General features: G+C 36.7%; 1 protein-coding gene across 1 annotated transcript in view; it reads right to left on the reverse strand.

Moving 5' to 3' along the window:
- Positions 1-11,385, reverse strand: part of LOC107549134 (cytoplasmic polyadenylation element-binding protein 3-like) — a 46,334-nt gene that overhangs the window by 28,705 nt on the left and 6,244 nt on the right. The window contains exons 2-3 of the mRNA XM_016230117.1: positions 9,086-9,170; positions 1,333-1,389 (exon numbers count right to left, since the gene is read on the reverse strand). Of these exons, the coding sequence (XP_016085603.1) occupies positions 1,333-1,389; positions 9,086-9,170 (142 nt within the window). The remainder of the gene's footprint in view (positions 1-1,332; positions 1,390-9,085; positions 9,171-11,385) is intronic.

An 11,385-nucleotide genomic window follows, 5' to 3' on the forward strand; every position in this document is an offset into this window, starting at 1 on the left:
TTTTTTCTTGCCCCCCCGACTCAAGAGTCAAATGTCGCCCATGTATATACCTATATTTATTTTTATATATAATATATATAATACATACATACATACCTACCTACACTAGGGCTGTGCGATATTGAATAAAAATGCGATATGCGATACCTTGTTAAAAATGCAATATTCGATATGCGATACGATATTGCTTAAAGTGTATAAAATCAATTTCAATTATAATTTTAAAATATTTAAAAATGAAAATTATATAACCAATTTGTTTCACATTCTTTTTTGGAAAATAAAGAATCACTACAACTTCTGAAAGTGACCAGCAGTGTTTTAGCATTACTTAAAAAGTAATGTCACAAATCAGAAAATGTAAAAAAAAAATGTATATCATTGTAACTTTGCTTTCCACACACTTTAAGTACTTCTTCATAAAGCACAGCAAAAACTATAGTCTGAGAAAGTTCAAACATGATTAAAGGCAAGTGAACAGTCAGTAAAAAAAAAAGAAAGAAAAAGGAAAAAAAGAAATACACAATTTACAAGCATAGATAATATAAACAGTAGTATTCAGGTACAGAAATGTAATAATTAAGTGTAAAATAACACTGCATAGTGTTCACGGTATGAATTCAATTTAGAGTAAGCTGTTTTGTTTGATTAACATTAGTGACATATTCAGCAGCATGTCCCTTTAAATCCGACTGCACGGATCCAGTATAATGATACACATCCGATTTCTTTCTCAGCTGTTTACATTCATTTAAAACGTAACTGACTGCGTTTACGAGAATGTTCGTCGAGACGGGTACTATTGACACAATTGTGCGAAAGACGAATCAACTCGGTCTGAAATGCGTCTCTCTGTGTGCGCGTGCTTTGCACGTGTGCGGCAGAACCGAAGGGACGATGTGCGAGAGCTTCAGGTGTGAGTCAGACAGCAAGACGAGACGGCAAAGAGTAAAGACTCTTTTTAACGTCAAGCAATTCTCTGCTATATGCATCAAACTAAAACGTTGACCTTTTGCAACGTTTTGATTTAAGTAGCCTATTATTAAAATGATTCAGATATCGCACGCCCTTGTGATATGCATATTGCGATATTTACATTTGCGATATTTCGATATCTCGTGCAGCCCTACTACCTACATGCATACATACATACATACATAAACCAAACTTTTAAATGGTAGTGTATATTGAATAGTTTATCTCAGCAGATTGAAATATGAGGGGATATATAATAAGATATACTGCCTTAGAAATCCAGCACTGTGTTCATCTGAAATTAAAAGCATGTGTTCATTTAGCATTAATAAGATACAGTAAGAGAGAGATACTCACAGTTCAGTGGTAATATATGTTCAGCTACTGGATGGTGAAAGTTGAGACCCATGCGACCTACAAAGAGATGAGAAAAACAAGCCATGAGAGTTATGAAACCATTGAGACATCTGACATACTGTAAACCAGTTTATTACCCTTTTACGCAATATTAGAGTTTAATTCACTAAACTGACATGAAAGGCCTCAAAAAACAATATTTTTAACCAATTCACCTGGAAGACTATTAATTTTAAATGCCTATTTCTGCTTTTTTGTGAATGTTTAGGAGTGCAGATGAATTTTAGCATACAGACTGCTTTAAAGCTTTCAGACTAAAAGTAACAAAACTACGGTTTTAGACGAAAAATGCAAAGCGTACTTGCATTGTATTATGAATTGTGCTGTAACTCATTTCAAAATGTTAATATAGTGTGCTTAAAGTTAAATTATAATGAAACACTTGCATTCGGATTTTCAGATTAATAAACATCTATTTATGAATTGTTTTTTTAATGAGGACATATCCCCAAAGGATTTGTCGAACACCTAGGCACCTGCCAAGTAAACACACACATGGGTTCTCTGTAACTACATGAAGAGTTAATTTGCATGGCCGTAAAACAGCTGTTGATTTATTTTCAGAGTCAGAGCTCTAATGTGCCTGCATTAGCAGTTTTGATTACAAATGACAGCAAAGCTCCTGTGGGCTTCCAGAGAACGCTGTAAGCAAGCCTCGACGGGCTCTTACGCAAATTCTGAACCGTTGCAAGTCACATTTGCAAAGTTCTTCCCCACAGCGCACCGAGAATACCAGAGATGCTCTGCCCTTCAGTGGTTCAACCAATGGCAAACAATGGCAAGCGATGAGAAATTTGCACTACGTGGTACGGTTTCAACAGGTATTTGGCTCTGTGAGGTTGTAAGACGTACAGGGCAAATGTTTCCCAGCTTGCATGTGTTGTTCGGACTAGTGTGTTGTGCTATATATAGTGTCTCTGGTGAGAACCATCAGCTGTGCTGGGAGCACATCCTTCATATTTGGACTATTTTCTCAATAATTCAAATCAAATCAGCTCAACCGCCAGCACATGTGCCAATGATAGCCAATGCACACTAATAAAAAGGTGTAAAGTTGATTCTAAATGAACGGCACATCACGATTTGATCATAAAGCATCAACACCTTTGATCACCCCGTGATTCATCTCATCAACAGCACAATGCCCTTTATAGAAAGCCTACGCTTCAAATACATAGTCATTTGTTCAGAATGACTCAGCAGTGACATTTAATTCAAACAATACTCACATACAATAAACAAAAAAACTGTTATTTGTAAGTATCTTCCTCTTGTTTTCCAGACTATAGAACTAAAGGTCCTAAAAACAAGATCGCATGTGCATTACCTAATGCATTGGGCAGAGACGTTTACCCAAAGCGTGTGGTCACATTTGCCAAAATTTTGTGGGGCAAAAATGTAAACTGTCTATTGCTAATTAGTGTAGTGATGTATGAAGCACAGCAACAACAGAAATCATTTCTAGACCGAGCAGCGAATTTGCTTGACCAAACTGAACCAATGGCAAAATCTGAAATTTCGTCTTGAAGAAATTTCTATTGAAACGACAGGATCTCACCTGTGAAATTTCGCAGAACAGCAGTAAACGTTCATTTAACAATCAACATATATACATTTTATGCATTGCTACAAGAAGTTGAATTTACCTGACAAACAAAAATCTATAAGATAATTTTTACGCAAATCATCTTGAATTTAAGTGCATGTTGTGTTTACATTCATTTAGGCATAAAATTAAATTTAGTCAATAATTTTGTTTTAAAGATATTTGGACTTTTGCTGGAATACAAAAGTAGTAACACGTAGTACTAAAATAAATGGACAAATACTTCCTTTCCAACATACATTTGGTTAAAACATTCAATGTGAGAGAATTTGCATGAGCAAATTTGAGGTCAAGCAGATAATGGGAGACACTTATTGAAATGTAAACTATAAATAAATGAGTACGGTTATAAACAAAGCCTCAACCTTAATGTTATTCAATATTGTTGCACTTTCTGTGGAATATTAAAGTGATGCATGTAAATATTTTAGAGTGGCTGTAATTCTGAGGCTGGTTTCACTTGTTTCAGACTTCAAGACAGCTGGAAGAGCCGGTGGTGAATACGTTTCTCTCCAGCACGTCTTTAACCAACTGCAGCTGTGGTTCTTCTGACCCAACAGTGACATAATGGACAGACTGAGTATCTCTGCCGGTTTGAACATTACCATTTCGTATAATATACAACCATCTTAAAATGGTAGCTGAAACATGTTCCAAGCTGGTTTACGGGGTTCACCAGATGAACTACCAAGTATAAAACCAGGGCACAACAGCTTAAAGTGGTCAAGCTGGTTTTGAGAGCTTTGTAGCTGTTTATTGCAAGATAGTCTACAAGCCCAGCCAGGTAATGGCAGTCTAGCTAGTCAATCACCTAAAAACCAGCTAATGACCAACTTGGACCTGTTGGAAACCAGTTACCATGCTCCCATCTTAATCTGGTTTTAGCTGGATTTGCCAGTATTCTCATGCAAGATGCACCTACTTTTAATGGAAGCCTACAGCTCACATTCAGTTAAGATTAACATCAGTATTCTTTTGACAGGGAAGAGACACCTCAAAAATAAAGCCGAACATATTCCCCAGACATTTCCTCACAAGGGTCTATGGTTATGCAAATCATGCATTTCCCTTTCCCCTCTCGCTGTTTGATCAGGCCTGAACTCTGGAAGCAAATGTCAGCGTCTTTCTAGTCTTGTTATGACAGATACACATAAGTCAACTTTTCCCCTGACACACCAGCTTAAAATAAAGGTTAGAATACAACATCTAAGGACTTGTAGCTTCAACAATGGGGCACAATTACAAAAGGGTTAAAGGAACACGCCACTATTTTTGAAAATAGGCTCATTTTCCAACTGCCCTAGAGTTAAACAGTTGAGTTTTACCGTTTTCTAATCCATTCAGCCGATCTCCAGGTCTGGCGGTAGCACTTTTAGCTGCAGCTTAGCATAGATCATTGTATGTGATTAGACCGTTAGCATCTCGTTCAAAAATGACCAAAGAGTTTCAATATTTTTCCTATTTGAAACTTGACTCTTCTGTAGTTACATCGTGTACGAAGACCGACGGAAACTGAAAAGTTGCGATTTTCTAGGCCGATATGGTTAGGAACTATACTCTCATTTCGGCTTAATAATCAAGGAACTTTGCTGCCGTACCATGGGTGCAGCAGGCGCAATGATATTACGCAGCGCCTGAAAATAGGCTTATTGGAAGTTACCTAGCTGGGGACATCTTAGTACACGATGTAACTACAGAAGAGTCAAGTTTTAAATAGGAAAAATATCTAAACTCTTTGGTCATTTTTGAGCGAGATGCTAATGGTCTAATCAGATTCAATGATCTATGCTAAGCTGCAGCTAAAGTGCTACCGCCAGACCCGGAGATCGGCTGAATGAATTAAAAAATGGTAAAACTCAACTGTTTAACTCTAGGAGAGTTGGAAAATTAGCCTATTTTCAAAAATAGTGGCATGTTCCTTTAAAGCTTGTGTCTCAAACCTTGTGGAATATATATTAAACACTTAATAGGTGATTGTCTTCAGAAACATTTTTTGTTATGCTGGTTGAAAGTCTCATCACATCCTGATAGCAATCATTAAGTTAAGTGGTCTAAATGTATTTATATACTCTGTGGAAGACGTAGGGCCAAGTAATGTTCGTCCAATCAAAACGCTCGGTTCGAGCGTTTTAATTGGCTTTTCTACCTGCCTGTCAACGTATGTATTAGCATACCTCTGCGCACCCGGTTTGCGCAGACATAATACGTCATCAGCACATTACGCACGTTGTGCAGACAGAGAGAGAATAGCAGGCAAACATCAACAACCCGATCTTCCTTCCTGGTATTGTAGTACTTTTAAAGTTTTCTCACCGGTGAATGACACATGATGTAGCCCAGCGGTTCCCAATTCCAGTCCTCGCGCCCCCCGCTCTGCATATTTTGCATGTCTCGCCTAGTTAACACACCCGATTCAGATAACCAGCTCATTAGAAGTGAGCTATGTGCATGAACTGTGTTCCGATCGATATGATCCCTACGCAGTGTTCATTGCTCCCTACTCCCTGAGCGGGGGAAATCCGTTGAAGTTTACTTCACTTCGGAACATTCATTCACGGATTTGCGCTGCGCAGTGTCTTCACACACAGACGAAACTTACTAGAGAAGTGTGACATAATATACCTCTGTAAATAAATACTATTTACTCCTGACTGTAATTGGGAACCGCTGATGTAGCCTATTGTAGTAATGCTGTCTCTGGTATTCTGGTCTGTGAGCGTATATACGTTCAGGGGAGTGGCTTCGGACGGTGATTGCAGGGAAGGTGGGACGTTCGCTTTCAGTGCTATCAGGCTAAAGTTAGCATTTTCCAAGATCTCCTACTGCACCTATAAACCTAATAAGAAAAATATTGGATCTGACAATGGTTTTAGTACAATTATGATGCAATGCATCATGAAATCTAAAATTTGGTCAATTTCATTTCAGAATTGTTCTGAAAATAGGTAAACTGCAATGTGAATTAAGAATTATATTATATTAAAACTAAGAAATTTCAATGGCAAATTTCTTTCATTAGTGATTCATATACATTTTGAGTTTCAACATTATTCCTCTTTAAATACGATAATCTGCTGTAGGCAAAGTGACCTACATTTGATTTTTGACCATTGAAAATGGGAAAAATCTAACAATTTGCACATGGAGCTGAATTGATCTCCATATCCCTGGTATTGAACTATATTGCATTTTGAAAGAAGAACTCTTAATGGTCAACATTATTAAATCCTGACAATTTCAAAGTCCCATGAAATTGGCTTTAAGAGCCGTCAGTACAAGCTTTTGCTGTGGAAAATCCGACTGAGATTGTAATGTCCTTGAAATTGTGCAACACTCACATCAACATTCACACACCTTGAGCTTCACACCACCCTAACAGGGCACCTTTAAGGAAAGACAAACAATGTTAAACTATTAATAGAAAAGACCCTACCGTGAAATGTGATGCACTGAGAATGGAAAAACTGCTGCGAACAATCTGAGACAAACAGATAAAGAGATAGTTCACCCAAAAATGAACATTCTGGCATCATTTACTCACCCATATGATTTTTAACGTGTGGTGTTTTTGTTGTCCATACAATGAAAGTCAGTGGGGTTTAATATTATTTTGGTCACCTTTGATATTTATTGTATGAACAGCTGAAACATTCTTCAAAATGTCTTCTTTTTTGTTGTATGTCATATGGTTTTGGAATGAACCAATTTTGGGTGAACTATTCCTTTTAATCTAGTCAAATGAATATGTTGGTAACAATTTACAATTAGGTTTCATTAGTTAACATTAGTTAATATGAACAATAACAATGGACAATTACTTCAACAGCATGTATTAATCTCAGTTACTGTTAATCTCAACATTTTTAACCAACTAAGTTATATCTGTTTGCTAATAAATGCACACTGTCAACTAACATGAGTGTGAACATTTTCATTAAACTAACATTATCAAAAGTTGATAAATTCTGTAAAACATATTGCTTATTGTTAGTTCATGTTAGTTAATGCATTAACTAATGTTAACAAATGAGACCTAGCTCCAAGTTATTTTTTAAATGCTTTTAAGGCATTTATTTTATTTTGACTTTGACTTTGTTCAATATAACTATAAATGCTGCTTAGTTTTCTTTCCTAAACATAAATAGATTGTCTTAATTGACAGCCCTGTTGAATACAAATTTATCAAAAATGATGCAGTTACATCACTAAACAATACTAATTATTTAAGCAAACGGAAAAACCTTCAGCATGAAGGCTGATCTTTTATTGTCCGAATACACGAGCTCAAATAAGAGTGACAGTTTGAAAAACGAGACATTTTGGCGTACGCTCTTTGTACATATTATCCTGGGCCTTCGATACGGGACGAGTTGAACTCTGAGACACTTTCATCAATGTCAACGTTCAAAGTCACACCAGCCTAGGCTTGACAAACATCTTGCATCATGATCTTAGCTACCATCTCAACTTTGGCCTACAGGGTCAAATTGAGCTCTGCCTGAACCCAGCGGACCTCAGCGACCCAGATTACAGGTCACCCTGTCAAGCGTTTCTTAGTTCTAACTGTAATGAGAGGAACCGGTTTGTACAGATGTATCCTCAAATATATTCCTCTCATCAGCTAGCTCAGTCTGATCATTATGGCTGAGTTATTGAGCATAATGAAATCAGACTGCCAAGTATCAGTCAAGCTCTGGAAGATTTTTCAAAACCTATGACGTGTAGGAAACAACCGATTTGGTTCAAAACTTTGGTCACAGTTACACAAGACAGATCATTTGAGATGGCCAAAAGAAATCTGTGTCCGTGCGCTTGCACAAAGGCATCTTTGTGACTGTGTGTGTGTGTTTGTGTCAATGTTGGGACCTCAGAAAGCGAATGAGACTGTGCTCGGATGCAGATTATTCTGTTCTGCATTTCAAAACACAATTTTTTTCTCCAAATTCAATTGGATTAATGTGGATTCAGAAGACAATCTATTCCCACAATGCAGCTCTTCACAGCTCTTCTCTCACCCAGATCTGGAAAAACAGCTCCACACCTGAGACGGGGCCCCTGATGTGGCTCTCCATGCATCCAGGCTAGCACATAAAAACAATTTCCCTCTCCTCCTGTTTTACACGTTTCCATTGTCTACAAGAGGAAAGCCATCTCTCGTGATATCCCATGAGACTCTAGTGTGATCATAAAACATCATCACATGAGAAAATTTCCCACAACTACTAAACTTTCCCTTCAGCAAATGGACTGTACAGAATCACTGAATACGGTTCCGTTCAAAATTCTGGAAGAATAAATGTAAAAACCCTAAAATACAAACAAATACATTTGACAAACATTTCTGTATATACAGTAGACAGTTGCATTTACATTAATTTACACTACTGTACTGTGTGGGGTTTTGTAACGTTTTTGAAAGAAGTTTCTTATGCTCACCAAAGCTTCATTTGTTTGATCAAAAATACAGTAATATTAAGAAATATGATTACAATTTAAAATAACTGTTTTCTGTTTGAATATAGTTTAATTTAATTTATTCCTGTGATGCAAAGCTGAATTTTCAGCATCATTACTCTAGTCCACAGTGTCACATGATCCTTAAAAAAATTATTCTAATATGCTGATTTGATGCTCAAGAAATATTTATTATTATTATCAATGTTGAAAACAGTTGTGCTGCTAAATATTTGAGCATTTATTCAAAAATTAAATCATTGTAAATGTATTTACTGTCAGTCTGATCAATTTCATGCATCCTTGCTCAACAAAAGTACTTCTTTAAAAAAATGTATTTAATGACCTCAGGCTTTTAAACAGTAGTGTGTATTATATTATTTAAAATATTTACACAATATTTTGCAACAGTTATTAATAAATAACAATTATTAAAAGCATGAATTAAAATATAGTGGCAGAAAAATACACCAAAATAAACAAATAACCATAATTGAAGCCAAGTGTTTTGAAAATTCTGAGGCCAAAAGAACATAGAAGCATGGATGTATAAATAGTCCTAACCTGCAAAATGATTCCTCCATATAATATCAGCGATAGTCATTGGTGGGCCAGCAGCAGGGTGATGTTTACCTTTGTCATGGTTTGTCCCAATCATATCCATTAAGGAATTCTCCAAAGTTTGCAAGTTGAATGGGTCAAAAGGGCGATTCCTTTCCTGAAAGACAGAAGGACTGGGTCAAAGGTCAGAAGTTAAAGATGAGTCACTCCACCACCATTTCACAGTCTTTCAAATTAGACTCTCACAAACTGGATGCCAGAAATGGTTTTTAATGTCTTCTACATGTTTTCACTGTTCAGTAGCAATTTTATGAACATATTCAAGTGCTGAACAGCAACATTCTACACTTATTTTGACCAGGAACCACCCAAATAGACGATAAGAAACTGCCTGACTGATATGTAAAGTGAACAACTACAGTTTTTGTTTTTACACGTCATTTATGGGTGGGTAAATCTGAAATCAACTATACCACCAAAAAAATCTAATAAAAACAGGCTGGTGTAAAACAATTAAACAATTCAAATCCAGTCCATGACAGTGTTGTTACTGTCAACTAAAACTATTCAAAATCATTTTTGTTAACTGAAATAAAGCTAAAATAAAATTACATTTAAATCTAATATTAAGATAAAAAGTTTAAGAATTTGAAAAAATGAAAATGGTAAATGTCTCTTTGGCAACTAATCACTGAATTTTTAAAATGACAGAAATATAAGTATATATAATATAAGAAATATAAATAAGGTTATTTAGAAATAGTAAACAAATACATTAATTAATTAATTAATTAATTACAAAAGCACATAATAAAATTATTAAAACTCATCATAAAAATTTTAATGAAAACTGCAAATATAAAAGGCAAGTCAAAATATGAATAAATACTATAAAGATATATAAATAATAATAATAATTTATAGCACTTGTATATCATTGCTCTTTTGTTGATTTTGATTGCTTCCATTGTCCTCATTTGTAATTCGCTTTGGATAAAAGTGTCTGCTAAATGACTAGATGTAATGTAAAAAAAATTATACAAATTAACATTGGTCCATAAATGACCATAAATTATCAGAATTTCTCTTAAAAGGTGACTAAATACAGATTTTATATATATATATAAAAAAATATATATAAAAGGGCTGGGCAAGTTAACACGTTATTATTGCGTCAACGCATTAAAGGTGGGGTAAGCGATTTTTCAAAAACACTTTAGAAAACGGATTCAGGCCGACTAGCAAAACAAACTTGTAGCCAATCAGCAGTAAGGGGCTTGTCTTCTCATGATGTGGAGGAGAGAGCATTCAGTGCACATGACAGACATTAGCCGAGCCGAGCAACAGAAAGATAGAGATGGCGGATAAAAAACAAAAGAGGAAAACGTCTGTGGAACAAAAGAAGGCTTAAGGCAATAAGGCAAGAAGTAGGACCCATGTAAATATCGGATCAGCTTTACAGCGCTGGAGAGAACTCAAGGAGCGGAAGGCCTGCTAAAGTCTGTCTAGTACACTGGACGCGACAAAGCGACCGTTGAAAATCATTTGAAATTTGTGTCAATACGTCATGAATAGAACGCAGCAGTAGTTTTCTGTCGGGGATTTGTCGTGCCGCATCCAGTGTAGACCATATATATATATATATCTATGGTGTAGACAGCATCACTGATTATAATGAGTTCCATAGTATTTTGTCGCGCACGCTACACTGTAGACTGTAGACAAGGTTGTAACATTGGTTTTGCTTTGTTTCACAAAACGAATCGTTGCCTGGGTTGCTTACGTATGTGTGGGGCGGAGCTATCAAAATAGGGGCGGATGGGTGTCATCACACGTCTCACGTGTCTCAACCATTTGGGGTGGGTCTAAGACTGCAGCAGCGCTCACATGAATGCTCCCGATCAAATTATTTTGGGATGTGGTAACACATGGCCCTCTCTCACAATATATTGCTTTACAGATCTATCACTCTTGCTGCTCAGAAATGTTCACGCAACGTATCATAAGTTCCGCGCTCCGGCGCGGTTAGCGCTCATACTCACTGATCTATAACTGAACCGTGGTCTGGCCCACCTCTTCCAACTGAGCCAGGGACGGCTAAACGAACCATACCCGAGCACGGCACGGAGCGATCACACTAGTCAAACGCGCTAGGGCACGGTTAAGATTGCCTAGTGTGAGTACACTCTTATTCTCCCGCATCCCGCACAAACGAGTGTCTACACGCCCGCACCCGCACTCGCGGGTTGTCCCGTGCCACACTCTGCTGCGTTAGGATAGTGCAGGTCTCTAAGGTTCCTGTTATAATGTTATGATGGAGGCTCTGGACTGAAAATAAGTATTTGGTCACCTACAAACAAGCAAGATTTCTG

Source organism: Sinocyclocheilus grahami, unplaced genomic scaffold (assembly GCF_001515645.1).
Source record: "Sinocyclocheilus grahami isolate Dianchi unplaced genomic scaffold, SAMN03320097.WGS_v1.1 scaffold363.1, whole genome shotgun sequence".
NCBI lineage: Eukaryota > Metazoa > Chordata > Actinopteri > Cypriniformes > Cyprinidae > Sinocyclocheilus > Sinocyclocheilus grahami.